At 37.9% G+C, this 16,494-nt stretch overlaps 2 protein-coding genes and 1 pseudogene across 2 annotated transcripts; all 3 read right to left on the bottom strand.

The window, feature by feature from the left end:
- Positions 1-3,755: 3,755 nt before the first annotated feature.
- Positions 3,756-5,149, bottom strand: LOC103413276 (protein EXORDIUM-like 2). The gene has a single exon (XM_008351750.4). The coding sequence runs from the start codon at positions 4,869-4,871 to the stop codon at positions 3,939-3,941; it is 933 nt and encodes a 310-aa protein (XP_008349972.1). The 5' UTR covers positions 4,872-5,149; the 3' UTR covers positions 3,756-3,938.
- A 3,219-nt stretch (positions 5,150-8,368) lies between these two features.
- On the bottom strand, positions 8,369-9,532 carry LOC103413278 (protein PHOSPHATE-INDUCED 1-like; annotated as a pseudogene).
- A 2,093-nt stretch (positions 9,533-11,625) lies between these two features.
- LOC114826297 (uncharacterized) lies at positions 11,626-12,174 on the bottom strand. The gene has a single exon (XM_029106389.2). It carries the CDS (start codon positions 12,172-12,174, stop codon positions 11,626-11,628), a length of 549 nt encoding a protein of 182 aa, XP_028962222.2.
- Between the last annotated feature and the right edge of the window lie 4,320 nt (positions 12,175-16,494).

Here is a 16,494-nt window from a genome sequence, read left to right as displayed (position 1 = left end):
ATCGATAAACTGGTCACATGTTTGTCCACACACACATTGCTGCTAAACCTCCTGGCCAATTTTAAGGGTTCATCACCCTACTTATTCCTTAAAGTCTGGGAAACTGGATAATGTCGGAGATTTTATATCGACAATTTTCGATAAAGTATTGCATGTCTTTTGGGTTTGTAATTGAACATTGAATTCCCATGTTCACCCCCAAATAGCCTCGCTTAGTGATCATAAAACGCAATTTAAATGATTGCCCGGACCTTGGTGAACGTACCTATTGCCACCCAACCTATTCGACATTACAGTTGGTTACTGGGTACGAACCTGACGCTTCGTATTTATGTGATTTGGGTGTGCATTCCATGTGCCAAGTTGCGCCCCTGCAACATACCATGGGTCCTCAAAGAAAGATGTGAATCTTTGTCATTATGATTCTCATTCACACTAACTCTCTTAGAGCCCTTGCATAAGATCTCTTTACCGTTCATTTATGGGTTGCCACTTCAATGAGACAGTTTTTCCGCCATTAGGGGGAGATAAGAACGTCAATGTTCTTGTATAACAGCGCGAATTTGTGTGAACGTTGCACACTATATCTCATCTCGATCCTCGTATCGTACAAGTGTGATAAGCAAGTGTGATGAATTCTAGCTTTCAGAATGTTGCTCCAGACGCATTCCTCTGATCTAGCCAAAGTGACAAGATCATATACCAGCTGAAAACATGCCTACAAGGATAGACGTACTTAACGGACATCGAGTCAACATCCTTGGAGGGTGTGCCGCCCCTGTTGGATGGTCTAGTACACTGACAGATAGCCAATCAATCTGTCTTGGCCTGAAGCATAACATATCACTCGGTTCATAGAATTCAGTTCCCTAGAAAAGGAAGACATATCACAACAATGAATCCATATTAATCACTGTCTCAAATCATTTCCATCTCATGAGATTAATTCAGATTACTCCCAAGACATGAAGTTCTTGGTCCAGTATATTAGGTTGGATGAGTTAATGGAATTGAAATGAGATTATCATCGATGATGTTTTCACTTATATGGTAGCTATCGACATAAATGAAAAGCAATGATATCAAACTGTGTTCTGTTGATTAGTGACAATGTAGAACATATTGGACAACTAAAATTACAATCTAGATTAAATTCCTTACGTGTGTTTGGACTTGTAGTTTCTACATTGCCCAAGGTAACCCTGTGGGAAAAGAAGTGTAATGAGATTAATGAAATAGTGCGATATGATGCACGCCTTACGGCGCAAGGGTTCTCTCAAATGCCTTGTGATTTATAGCAGCATTATGAAATGTGGTTAGTGTTTCTCCATAGGGATATTGATACGGAGATTTACATGTAAGTTCCTGAAGAATTACATGGATTGGTTCCAATAGTTCTAAATCACGGAACGCCCTCTCAACTCGTTTGAGGCATTCACTTATGGATTGAAACAATCTGACGGATGTGGTATACCTTTTTAAGTGATTATTTAATCAGTCAAAGATATGAATGAATGCCCTTGCGTGTTAAACTATGAAGTCTTATTCTAAATTGCTAGATTTACAGTTTATGTTGTTGACATGAATCTCACTAAAACTCTAGAACAGCTTTGAGAAAACTGCCTCGCACCTAAAAACAGAATTTGAGATGAATGAACTTGGGAAAACGCATCTTAACCTGAAGTTGAAGCATTGTTCTGATGGTACTTTGGTCTCCCAATCGAACTGCAACCTGAAGGTGTTACCCTTGAGTATACATGTGATCGTCCATACGTTATATGCAAATGAGACATTTGAAGAGGTTATGGAATTCGAAATTCCATATCTAAGTTCAACTTTGCGCTTCGTTGTACTTAGCTCATTATATGAGATAGGACATCTCATTCGCTATTGATCTATTGGTAAAGATGCAATACTGTGCCTACACGCAATCACTGCATTGGTATTAAAGACGTACCCTAAAGGTACTACAAATTTGGGCAAATCCCAATGCATCTCGAGCAGATCCAACCCCCTGATCCTCGAAATGATGCTTGACTTGTTTGTTATGCTGATGCAGGTTACTTATCAAACTCGCACAAGGTAAAATCCCCAAATGGTTATGTCTTTACTGTTAAGGGATATCGCAATATCTTGGAGGTCCACGATATGGCTTTAGTTGCGAAATCTTTGACACATTTCAAGATTCACCTCACTTCACTACGCCACAAGTGAGACATGGTTAGGAGTTCTTGTTGAGCATATTCGAAGTATTTGTTGTTTTCATCCATCGTTGAGTCCCAACAACAATCCATGAAGACTATGCCGCATGTATCCACCCGACCAAGACACGATACATCAATGAAGTCACCGCTAAGACATATTGTGTCTACATCTAGATCAGCAAAGTATCAGGAGATTGAAGTCACGTGAGCTGATCCCAGACAACCTAGCTAACCTCTACATGACGTTATTGCTGAAGACAACCTTCCAGAAGCTTGTCTGAGGAATTAGTATGCCTAACTATTCATATGCAATGCTTGTAGTTCTCATTTGGAAGTTTTGTCAAACTTAGGGGGAGTATCTAGAAGTATACTCACTTGATCTTAATGTACTCTTTTTCCCTACGATTAAGAGCATTTTTCCTACTGGATTTTTGCTACCTAACTAGGTTTTAACGAGGCACCCATCCTAGGCTAATCATACCTTTGTGAGTTCTTCTACTTACGTCCAGAAGACGTATAGTTTTGACTTAATGCAACTTCTCACTTTTCTCCATAGCCTATGGGTTTTCTCCCACCTTGGGTTTTACCATAGCGAGGTTTTGTGAGTTTTACCTTTTATGCTTTCTTCCGTTGATTTAAGACTCACATTCGCTCATTGTGCCGACGACTTCACCAATTGATCTACTTCATCGCTGAAGACCTGATGCACCATTTGTTTGAGTATTTACGCACTCAAGAGGGAGTGTTGCAATCCTATTAGATTATGAATGTAATTGTGTAAATCCTAACATATCTAGGATATCTTTATAAGATTCTACCATATCTCTTCGACTAGATATTATCCTATTGGAGTTATAATCCTAAAATGGTAAGGAATTAACCTTCCTTACTACAATAAATAAAGGCACAGTAGGGTGAAAACACCTCAAAATTACATATCTCTCTTCTATCTCTGTTGCTGCCGGCCCCTCTCCCTCTCTTTCCTTTATACAGTTCAGTCAAATAGGCCTACAACAAATTACAAATTTTAATCCAAAACGAAATTCACCATCGTCCACTAATGTGAGATTTTTCTTCTTCTTCTCTATACTTCTCTCCACCTCTATTGTTCTGTGTTTATCTCTCTTGGTGGTTCGACTGTGGTGGTCTATGCCGATCTTGCAAGGGATGATGTTTAGCCCAAATCGAATTGTAGCCCAATTCCTATTGGATAGTCATCTTCATTTGCTTCTTGTTAAGTGACTTGAAGGCCAAGCAATTTTGGAGTCGATTATAGGTCATTGATGTTGAGGCCCGAGACTTGTCCGGTCCGAAATCACTCCTACAACAAAGGTGGTTGGTCTAGATTAGATGGGTTCGTATTTTGGATTAAAACTTCATTTTTGTTTGGTTATTTTAGACTGTTGATCCCAACTTGTGTTCGAAAATGCTTTTGGAATGGTGATGGGTTAAAAGAAAACACTTGTTACTAATTTATGGAACCGAACTTACCAATGCGTAACGCTTTTTAGACAAGTACTTACAAGTGCCTAGCGATTCTAACATATATAGTTTCGAGTATTTCTTAATTTTACTCCAATTTTTCCGAGTTACAATAAATTATTTGATATATACCAAACAACCTCCGAAATGTGCATACTGTACAAATTTACATGATTTATTTTTTTTCAACAAATAACCTTTTAGTGTAACTATCACAACTTCATCAAAGTGTTCTAGCGACACGCACACGTCTCAAACGAGTGTTTTGCACGCGGAGGTCTGTGGGTCCCACATCGCCGGGAGCAAATATTTGCGTCCACGTACCCCAAACGCATTGTAGCTAACTCCCGTCGTTTTGTCCAGAATAACGTCTCCAGGATAACCCGGGTAAGCCCCTTTCCCAAATATACCAGTGCACGCGCTCACCGCCTCCAAGGGCGCGTCTTTCGATCCCTGAAAATATCCGTTGTCAAACGGGTTTGTCACGGCTCCCGCCAAAACCGTAGCCAAACTGATAACCATTCCGTCGATCCCCACATCGCCGTTTGGAGGAACTAACGGAGGCGTCTGCGGCCCGTAAATTGGCTGGTGAAATGGCCATGCGCACTGACCCGGAGCCTGGCTCGCCGGGTTACCCACCCAAGCGTAAGCCAGCTTGCCCGTCTTTCTCCCCTCAATGCCCGATCCGTGGGAGCCGCAGCGGCTGCTACAGAACCCGTCAACTGTCACATCGGCACCGGTCAAAACGACGTTAATCGCTGCGTTTTGGCCTTTTGATGCTTTGGCTGCCAGAGCTACGAGCTTCTGATCTGTGAGTGCTTTTCCGAGAGAGTAAGTTTCGTCCAGGATTTGATTCCCTACGATGGGGGTAGAGGGGCCTCCTTTGTATCCTCCAGTAGTCTGCCACCACGACGAGACGGAGGGCTGCGGGGTGCGCTGTCCGGAGCTCAGAGACTGAACAAAGTCGACTAGTATGGACCGTTGGCTGGGGGAGAACTTGCCGTACCATACGATATTGACGGTGAGGTTCCCCTTAAGGAGTGGACCATTGTGGTAATTGAGCACAAGCGGCTGTTGCTGCACTAAAGCTGAGAGCTTGCGCATGGTGGCTGTACAGGGGCTGAGGAAGGAAGAAATGGTAAGAAAAAATGTGACCCAGATGGCCAAATGGGAAGTAAAAGCCATTGACGAGGAGGGTTTGAGCAGTTGTATTGGTGAGTGATGAATGTAAGGTGTCTGTGAATGCCTGAAAGAGATGGGGGGTATTTATACAGAGGAAGGTGGGGACGTACGTGTGGTATGGGGGACAGTCAGGGCCAGGTGGGTTGAGTGAGTGAGTGACGGGCGTGTTTTTAAATGCAGCCGCGTGGGTTTTGGGTTTTGACTTTGGGATTGGGATGAATTAAAAGGAAGCACTGCAGCACCTAGGGTTTCAGTTTTCGATGGCATATACAGATCATAAGGTTTTGGCTTTGACTTTTGAGAGAGACAACATTTCTTCCCTGCATCTTCCTCTTCATGTGTATCCTCACCATTTGATAAAGTTCAAAGACTTGTAACGTCTGTTTAATTTGTACCCTACTGCACTAGATAACCTAGCATGCAATAATACTTTATATAATACTTTATATTATGCACATCCCACTTGTGATTATCAACAAATTAATTAGTTAAATAACAAATACCAATAGATTAGGTGTTTAATAAGGTTTTAGTTTTCCTGTGGTTTGGCTGGAGTGGAACATAGATGGTGGTGGTGGTGGGTATAGTGGTGATCTAAGATTCCTTCGCATGCTAATTTTTAATCACACAATTAGGGCTTCCTTCCTGATTATCCATCTTTAATTTACAACTTGGTAATCTGTTTGTTTCAGTAAAGCTACCCAACTTTATTATAAGGTCAATTGGTGCTAAACTATGGCTTAGTATTTATGCTCTTTTGTGTTGATGTTGATGCGTTGAGAAAATCTCATTTCTATTGAAATTTCTTCAATTTTAAACTCATTTATTGTCAAATATGATTACTTAAGGTATATAATGGTATTTAGAGCTTCAATATACTCAAAACCTGCTACTGAAGCGATGAGCCAATCCAAGACTAAAACTTGCAGTCGGTCAATAGATCGGATCAAACTTCAAAAAATTGAGTAAAAGTGAGATTTTCTCAACATTTTATGTCTTAAGAAAGGCTAGATGGACTTCCTTAATATAGTCTACACATACAATGAACAAGTTGTAGTTATACTACTTAGAAGTTTCTTATTTGTGCTTACAACGTATGAAAACACCTTATGGACATTGTTTTATATTTTTATTAGTTTGTTGATAATTTTAACCTTATCCCATTATCTGAAGTCCTCCCTTTATCGTATGTGGTGGGTTGCTATGGTGAATAGGTCATTCGTCTTCAACCTACTGCGTCAGTGATCACCCTCCCCCCACCCCATAGTTTAGATAAATTTAAAATAGATTCTATCGTTTGTCAAATAAACAAGTTGCCCCTTTAAAATGATTTTTGGCTCCGCGTCGAAGAGGAATCCGACCCCACTTAGTGGGAAAAGACTTTGTTGTTGTTGTTGTCTTTGCTTGAGCAAGTTGGTGCAAGGTAAACCAGATTCATCAGATGTTAATATATTCACCACTTTATGTGGCAATATTTATCAACCTTAGTAAATTCAAGTCTGAATTTCACTAGTCTACTAATAAGTGATAAATCAGAAAGTAAATTTTGAAATTATAATTTCAAATATTTCTTATGTAGCAACACTTCGTATAAAAGATAACTAATTAAGCTGTTAAACTAATAGTAGCGTAGAGGTGAAGAACCTTGGGAACTAAAATGGGGTACTTATACAGTGTTTATATAAACAGCTATATCATGGGTCGGAAAGACGGAAAGTTCTACACACCCGGCGATAGTGTTGAGTGGTGAGAGGTGGGTCGGTGCTAAAGATGTTCGGTTGTATTATAATTATTCACGTGTGGATTCGAAGAAGAACTTAAACAACATTGATATATATATATCCCCACGTGATTTTTTCGTGCCAATAAAATCTAGACATATGGACAAAAATTTATATATATTTTTATTTCATCAGTACAAAACATCAATATAACAGTGTACTCGTGCAATGTAAATCATTTTCATTGATGGGAGACTGGAGGGTGCATGAATTGTGCATATATGTGTTGTCCGAGGCATGTGTGTGTGTGTGTATGTATGGCTCTGGGCCCTTTGGTTTTGGGGAGTGTCTGTCGGTAAGTGGATGGTCGGCTAGCTCACTGCCAAATATGCGGCATGTGGAGGTCATCAGATTTATGGAATTGGAGTGCAAATGCTTCAAGTTTGTATGGTGCTGGCTCCTTGGACAGCGTTGAGTGTGCTCAAAGGAATAATGGTTGCAAGGACATAAACCTACCAGCACACTGTCATTGAATAATTTTGACGAAGAATAAAAGAGAGGATAAAGGACATGAACACATTGTAGAAGAGGAACATGTTGATGTATATATTATTTGTAGTTTCTCAACGGTGCGAAAATGATAGTATGTGGCGGTTTTATTACACGTTATGATATGTGCCAGTAATTAATATTATATGATATGATAACTATGATGTTACTAATCTAGTTGCGCAAATTATGTATTAAAGTTAAGGGAGATCAATTTTTTAAATTAAATGATGTGGTTGTTATTGATTGGATTATTATTTAAACATTAATTAATGTGCTTATTTCCTATCGATGACACGTCATCTAGTTTGCAATTTGGTATAAAATTTTGGTCTTCCTAGCATTACCCTAAAATCAATCTATACCCCTCATTTACTTTGAATTTTAACATAAAACTCAAACTATATAATTGGTTCGTTTTCTCTGGTCATGCCCAAGGTCGTATAGATATAATATAATACAGGCCCTTTAAGGAAAGAGATCTCCATTTTTTTTCATAAAAATAGAGATTAGTTGTGGAACCCACTCTACATCAAACTTCAATGATCCAAACCGTCTATTTTATAAGTCTCGATTCATATATTATCCTTGCAAAAATTCAATTCAATCCAAAACCATTTGCCTATTTAATTATCACAATGAAATTTTATTGTTTCTTATAGAACAAAGTGTTGGTCAATTTCTTTGAACTTAATTAGATATCTCGATTATTTCCGATTTGGCTAATATTTTGCAAGGATGATTGAAAATTTGCAACTTGAAAAATAGACGGTTCGGATCGTTGAAGTTCGATGTGGTGTGGGCAAACTAATCCCCACTTTTCTTTTAAATGGGGATCCCTTCCCTTAAAAACCTCCCAACGTAATGCATTGTTTGTTCAAAAATTGTTTTTCTTTGAACTAATAAATTTGGTAGTAAAAGTGGAAATTATGTCTAAGTTTGGCAATTTTGGACAATACTTGCCTCCGCATAACTCCTAACCCTTGTAATCAAATCAAAATTTGGCATGCGTAGAGAAACTATCCTTTTATGGTTTTAATCAAATATTTTCGTACATAATATCATACGGTAATCTGCAGTTTATTCTCATGAAGAAATTATTGTCCACCTCTCTTGAGGGTGTAGATTAATTCTATATGTATTTTGCCATGTGTACCATTAGGATTGATTTGTGTGACATACCCCGCATAAGATAACATAACAAAATAATACCGTGACAAGGATTAAAAGAAGAACAAAATAATGTAGTTTTATTATTTTCCAATGTGATACAAAAGAATAAAAAAATATTTAAATACCAAAATACAGCTCCCTAATGTTTATACTCCCTCTAGTATTGTACATATACTCTAATATTAATTCATATTTCCTCTAAACCAAAGTAGAACAAGTTGAACTTGAGGGGTCATACAAAGCAGGAAGCAAGTACTTCTTCCCGTTATATCCATGAGCATTATAGCTAACTCCGATTGTGGGGTCCATTAGTAGGTCTTCTGCGTAACCAGGGTAGGACCCTTTACCGTAGACCCCAGGGCAAGCAGAAGAAGCTTCCAAAGGAGCGTCCTTCGAACCCTGGAAGTAGCCGTTTCCGAAAGGGTTGGTCACGATCCCCGCCAAAAGACTAGCCAGGTTGATCACCATGTCATCCAGGCCCACGTCGATGTTGGGGGCCACGAGGGGTGGGCTCTGGGGTCCATAAATGGGCTGGTGGAACGGCCATACGCATTGCCCTGGGCATTGGGTCTCTAAGTTTCCGACCCAAATGTAAGCAAACTTGTTGGTTTTTGATCCTCTGATTTGACTACCGTCGTTGGATGATTCATGGGTTCCGCACGAGTTCATGCAAAACCCATAGACAAGGACATCAGACGATGTCAAAACGACATTGATCCCGTAGTTTTGGGCGCCCTTTGAGGCCAGCTGTTGGATCTGGCGGGAAGTGAGGGATTTTCCTATAGAGTAATTCTCATCAAGAACTTGGGTTCCCAGAGACAGGGCGAGAGATGAAGTGGGCTTTTTCGAGAGGTGGTAGTATTTCTCTATGGACTTCCACCATGTACCGACGGACGGTTGGTCAGAGGTGGGTTTAAATAGGGAGATGAGAAAATCAGAAACGACTGCACGCTGGGAGGGGGTGAAGCGGCCGTACCAGATCAAGTTGAGAATTTTCCGGTAAGGAGATGGTCGTTGTGGTAGTGGAATTGCATTTGGTTTTGGTCAGAAGTTTCAGCAAGGTTCCTAGCTGCTGAGCTGAAATGAAACAGAGAAATATCAAAGACTAGTTTCAAAATTGCAAACGCTGCCATGGATTTTTTTCTAAAAAAGGGTGATCAAATTTGGTGCTTGGGATCTTAATGGAGCTGAAGATCTTATGGAGTGGGATGGAAATGAAGTGAGGAGGTGAGAGTGAATATATAGGGCTAAAAAGTTGGGGAGGAAGAAAGTGCATGGAATGAGGTGAAGGGTATTGACTTAAAACTTAAAGAAAGAAGGTAAAAGGGAGAGTGCGAGAGGCCAGTAGGACAATGCGATGCGTATTTTAAAATTTTGGGTTTGCGGAAGGACAGGGTCTGAGGACTTTTGATCAAGGACATCGCTGAGCCAGCTATTAAATTAAGGACAAATAAAAAGATAGCACAATAATGTAGATGAAGAGGACATAGTTTAGAGCTCACTGCTCTCACTGTCAAGGAGGAGGAGGAAAATACCTGTCCGTTTTTGTTTGCTTGTTTTTGTGTATACCCTTATTTCAAAGGTATGGTGGACTTTATGTGGTCGAGGGTGTGACTAAATGAAAAAGTTCACTTCTATTAACGGGTGCATCTGGTCAAATATAGATCTGAAACCCCACCTTTTAAAATGAAAAAATAAATGGAGAAATAAATAAATAAAATTGATTTTATATGTGTATTAGTTTGTTGATTCTTTAATCGTATCTCATTATTCGAAGTCATCCATTTATTGTAAGTGGTGGGTTATTTTGATGAATAGGTCATTTGTCTTAACTCACTGCATCTAGGTCCACCCTTCCTAGCCCCTCACCCCGTAGTTTAAATAAATTTAGTGTAGATTATCATTTGTCAAAATAAACAAGTCGCCCCTTTAAACTGATTTCTAGCTTTGTCTTTGCTTGAGCAGGTTGGTGAATGATACATAAACCAGATTTATCAAATGTTAATATATTCCCCACTTTATGTGGCAATATTTATCAATCTTAGTATAGTCCGAGTTTGAATTTCATTTTTTTTTCTTATATAGCAACACTTTGTCGTATAAAAGATGACTAATAAGCTGTTAAACTAATGGTAGCGTAGAGGTGAGCAGCCTTCGGAACTAAAATGGGCTACATATACAGTGTTTATATGAACAGCTATTTCATAGGTCGGAATGATGGAAAGTTCTACACACCCAGCGATAGTGTTGAGTTGTGAGAGGTGAGTGGTCGGGGCTAAATTGCGACAACCTGAGCTTCGTCAGGCACTAAACTAGGTCAGTTGAATTAGTTAATGGGGTGTGATATCCACACACTCCTTTTTACTTGTCCCACATCTTTTTTGTTTTCGGCCATCGGATCGAATGAATTGAAGAAGATCAACGGACAGAAATTAGCAAGGGGTGTGTGAGAAGTAAAAAAGAATGTGTGGATAGCACACCCCTTAGTTAATTATGCACGTGTGTATCCCCTTAGTTAATTATGCACATGTGTATTCGAAGAAGAACTTAAATAACATGGGTATATCGAGATTTTTTTTGCTAATAAAATAAGGATATATGTACAAATATTTATACATACCTTTTATCTCATCAACACAAAACATCAATATAACAGTGTACTCATGCAATGTAAGTCATTTTCGCTGATTGGAGACTGGTGGGTGCATGAGTGTTGAATATTTTAAGAATATAATATAATGTAATATATATATATATATATATATATATATATATATATATATATGCGGCTGTTTGACAGGATGGGATTCAACCCAATAATCACACCTTTTGAAATGAAACAGTACACCTTTTATCTATTGGCGAAAAGACATAATGCATCCCGTACATATGCATTCCTTTACGTCTCTTGTATCAGACATATCCATTAGAAACATTGTTGCAATGTTCAGTTGTATCTCATGGTGAGAGGACACACCCAAAACCAAAAGATATGTCTAAAATGTGCAATTCTCTCTATATATATTGGTGATATTAGTAGAAAAATAATTATTCAGAAATTTGTTGTATACACAATTTCCTTGCTCTCTCTTCTCTCTCCATCACATTCATACAATTTATTTCTAGTTATTTCTAATGGAATATAATTCGGTTTTGCTAATCGAATAGTCCATACTTTGTTGGATCCTGGAAGTGATTTGCTAAGAACCCTTTAGCAAACTCATTCGATGATAGCTCCTTCCATACTTTGTTGTTCTTCAAAGTTTGCAACGACATTTCTTCGCCTCTCTACATGACCATCCAAACTTCAACTTTCACGATGATAGCTCATTCCACCTACTAGACAGACTCCACTGATCGGAACTTGCCACCGATGAGTTCCTTCCGGTGCCACACTTGGCCACTATCCTCATGCTTTTAATCAAAGCCTCAGTGCGAGCTTCCTGCGACAAAATGTCAGAGAGCTGCTCTGGACTTATCACCAGCTTCACCTTCCAAACCCCACTACTGTTGTACCTCGGAAAAACTTCAGGATCTGCCGGCCTCTTGCCTTGATTGTCACATGACATGCGATACGGTGTACAAACAATGTCGTTAGGGTTTGCATTAATATCATGATTTTTTGGGGTTTTGTAGGGGTTGAGAGGTAGGAGATAGTAAAGCTCTTTAGGATGAAGCTCTTCGTTGTGGAGAGGAAGTTGCGCGAAGAGGTCAGGGCTGTGGAAGATGGCATGGCCTGGGAACTCATTGGTTATAGAGTTAGTTGTGATGGGGGCAAAGAGCTCTATTATTCCCCCACTGTATGTCACGACTTTCACCATCTCTTCTGCCTCTCGAAGCTCTTTAAACACACAATTTCCCATTTCATATACGGAGAGATTATTTGGTGTATCTGATATACCAGCAAATATGGAATGACCACGGAGGTCTGAGCAGCATATGCTACACCCAGAATAAATAACACATGGAAGAAAAAGTGGGGGAAGAGAAGCCCCGGACGGCGGAGGGCCATTATCCTTTGCGTGCGACCTCAATCCTCAATCCAGTACGGCGGAGGGCCATTATCCTCTACGTACGACCACTCTTCTGTATCTACGTACGTGCGTTTATCGCTCTGTGCTCTCTGTAATTGTATGTTGAAAGCGAGGAAAGAGAGAGATAGCTCTGTGTTTCCATCGATGCCGTTTTGCAGTGACTGTGCAGGTGTTTGGTTTCTTCAAATTCACGGCGAAGGTGAAAAAAAGAAAGAAAACCGACATAGTTTTTTGTGTCGATTCCCACAGACGGCGCCAAATGTTGATGCACAAAACCGAAAGGTCTTGGAACAGCGTAAATCCGATCATGAATCTGCAAGAAAGTAGAAAACAGAAGATGTATTATGGTTCTCCCCAATGTTTAGGCTACGTCCACACTGATGTTGATATTGTTTCACTATGAATGGTGAATATATATAGGAGGCTAGAGGCAGTGTGCTCTCTAGCCTATTTTCTCTCTTCCCATGGCCTAAATTTGACCTCCCCTAATGAGGAGAGTGAGGAGTCTTTTTATAGCATAAGAGCTCATCACTTATTACATATTTGCCCATTCATTTATTACATAATTACATTTGAGTCCCCCGAGTATTTATACAAGGTCTAAATACGGAGGCCCAATATAATATGGTACCAATAAAGGACTTGAATGAAATGGATACTATCTTGGGAATTAAGGCAAAGAAGCATAATAGGGGTTACGCTTTATGTTAGTCACATTATATAGAAAAATTGCTTCTTAAGTTTAAGCATCTACAAATAAAAGAAACAAATACCCCTTATGACCCTAGTGAAACTTTGTTTAATAATTCTGGTAGGTCTGTTGCACAGCTTGAGTATGTTAGTGTAATTGGAAGTTTAATGTATGCCATGCATTGTACCAGGCCAGATATCGCATTTGCAGTAAACAAACTTTCTAGATACACTAGTAATCCAGGTACTGCTTGTTGGAAAGCAATAAATAGAATTTTTGGTTATCTTAAAAAAACTATTAACCTGAGTTTAACTTACTCTGAATTTCTAGCAGTACTTGAAGGATATTCAGATGCAAGTTGGATAACAAGTGCTAATGATAATAAGTCTACATCAAGGTGGATTTTTACAATTGCCGGAGGAGCAATTTCTTAGGCTTCGAAGAAGCAAACATGTATAGCACATTCAACTATGGAATCTGAATTTATAGCTTTAGCAACAGCAGGTAAAGAAGCGGAATGGATTAGAAATTTGCTATTGGAAATAGAGTTGTAACCATAACCAATGCCATCCATTTCTTTATACTGTGATAGTGAAGTTACTTTGTCTAGAGTATATAATAAGGTATACAATTGAAAGTCTAGACATGTTAGCTTGAGACATGAATATGTCAAGCAATTAATAACTGATGGAGTTATTAATATTATTTATGTTAAATCAAGTAATAACTTGGTGGATCCGTTAACGAAAGCACTTTAAAGAGCTTTGGTAGGTAGTACATCCAGTGGAATGGGGCTAAAACCCTTTATTGAAAATTAGCCACCAATAATGGTAACCCGACTTTATCTAGAACATCACTAGTTTAAAAGTTTAATAGGTAATAACAAGTTATTGATAAGTGATTGTGAAAGCACTGAAAATTAATATATAGCTCATTCCAGGATGATCAATGCAAGACTGCTACGTTTAGGAGGACGAGTTTTATCTCTTAATGAGGTTATTTGTAATTATGTCTATAGTAGCAGGGACATGGGAATGAACCTCACCTATATGAACATAAGAAATGGTGCCGCTTCTACCAAGAGTTGGGTTTTCTCTTGTAAATATTTGTGAAACCAGGATGAAGCACAAGGTCATAATAGTGCTTAATTAGTTCAGAAATTTCTTTAAGGAAATAAGACATAGTCATGTGTGTAGTAATTCTGGTTTTAACATAAGAATAGTTGGTATAAACTTAGGTCACCCTCGCATTCGTTATAACTTTGAATTGCTTACACTAATTAAAGGTTTAATTCGAAAGACACCTTTATTGTATGCATGATTATATCAGTATGCTTGTGATAATTATAAAGAGAGAATTGTTGTAATATTATTTTCTATATATGTTCTTAAAATAGGGAAGGATTGTTGAATATTTTAAGAATATAATATAATGTAACATATATATATATATATATATATATATATATGTGGCTGTTTGACCGGATGGGATTCAACCCAATAATGACACCTTTTGAAATGAAACAGTGCACCTTTTATCTATTGGCGAAAAGACATAATGCATCCCGTACATATGCATTCCTTTACGCCTTTTGTATCAGACATATCCATTAGAAACATTGTTGCAATGTTCAGTTGTATCTCATGGTGAGATGACACACCCAAAACCAAAAGATATGTCTAAAAGGTGCAATTCTCTCTATGTATATTGGTGATATTAGTAGAAAAGGAATTATTCAAATATTTGTTGTATACACAATTTCCTTGCTCTCTCTTCTCTCTCCATCACATTCATACAATTTATTTCTATTTATTTCTAGTGGAATATAATTCAGTTTTGCTAATCGAATATTTCATACTTTGTTGTATCCTGGAAATTATTTGCCAAGAACCCTTTAGCAAACTCATTCAAGTGGAGGCAAATAACACTTTAAGGAAACGATTCAAGTTGTACCTCAAAGTCATCTTTCGGATTATTCTCTATATTTCTACATTTTCTCTAACAATGAGTTGTGCACATGTGTGCTGCCCAAGGGTGTATATGTAGATAAGAGACCTTTAAGGGAATGAACTCTCTTTTTAGCCAAAATTGTCTATAAGATTTGGATAACTCTTCATTTTGGTCCCTAATATTTGAAATTAATAGAAGTGGTCCCTAAAATTGTTCACTAGCAATCATTTTGGTCAGTAGGTGAAAAATTATGTTAAATAAGGATCAAAATGACAAAACTACCCTCAATTTAATAAGCAATAGGCCAAAATCATTTGACCAAAATTGAAGATATTTTTGTTATTTTATTCTTATTTTATGGAGATTTTTCACGGAATGACCAAAATGATTGATTGTGGACAAACTCAGGGACCAATTCTATCTATTTCAAATCTCATAGACCAAAGTAAAGAGTTATGCAAATCTCAGGGATCAATTTGGCTAAAAACCCTTTTTTTTTTAATGGAGAATAGTTGTGGGGCTCACACCACATCAAATTTCAATGATTCAAACCATTCTTTGATCATCCTTACAAAATCTTAAGCCAAATGGAAAATATTTGAGACATCTAATAGAGTTCAAAAAAATTGATGAACAATTTGTTTTATAAGAACCAATGAAACATCATTGTGATAACAGAAATATAATATGTAAATAATTTTGGATTGAATTGAATTTTTGCAGGATAATCTATGAATCGAAACTTACAAAATAGACGGTTCGGATCGTTGAAGTGTGATGTAGAGTGTGTTCCACTCCTATTCCATATTTTCTGAAAAATAAAAATAAAGATCCCTTGTCTTAGAGAGGAGTGTCTGTCGATAAGTGGATGGTCGGCTAGTTCACCGCCAAATATGCGGCATGTGGAAGTCATCAGATTTATGGAATTGGGTTTGTATGGTCGGCTAGCTCCTTGGACCGTGTCGACTGTGCTCAAAGGAATAATGGTTTGCAAGGACATAAACAATAATTTTGACAAACAAAAGAAGAGAGGAGAAGGGACATGCATACATTGTATAAGAGGAACATGTTGATGTATACATTATTTCTAGCTTCTCAACCGTGCGAAAATTATTGTATGTTACAGTTATATTACGCATTATCATATATATGGCTAGTAATTAATATTATGTGACATGATAACAATAATGTTACTAATTTAATTGCAGAAATTATGTATTAAAGTCAATCTACACCTTTCATTTACTTTGAATTTTAACATAAAACTCAAACTATATAATGTATAGTTTGTTCAAAAATTGTTTTTTTTTTTTTTGAACTAATAAATTCGGTAGTAAAAGTGGGAATTATGTCTAAGTTTGGTAATTTTGGAAAATACTTGCCTTTGTATAACTCGTAACCCTTTTAAACAAATCAAATTTTGGCATGCGCAGAGAAACTATCATTTTATGGTTTTAATGAAATATTTGTGTACATAATATCATACTGTAATTTGTATTTTATTTTCA

The sequence above is a fragment of the Malus domestica genome, chromosome 08 (assembly GCF_042453785.1).
Source record: "Malus domestica chromosome 08, GDT2T_hap1".
Classification (NCBI taxonomy): domain Eukaryota; kingdom Viridiplantae; phylum Streptophyta; class Magnoliopsida; order Rosales; family Rosaceae; genus Malus; species Malus domestica.
This window is presented reverse-complemented; position numbering and strand designations above follow the sequence as displayed.

Coding starts and splice junctions, on each gene's coding strand:
- LOC103413276 (XM_008351750.4), bottom strand. CDS start 4,871: ATGGCTTTTACTTCCCATTTGGCCATCTGGGTCACATTTTTTCTTACC.
- LOC114826297 (XM_029106389.2), bottom strand. CDS start 12,174: ATGGGAAATTGTGTGTTTAAAGAGCTTCGAGAGGCAGAAGAGATGGTG.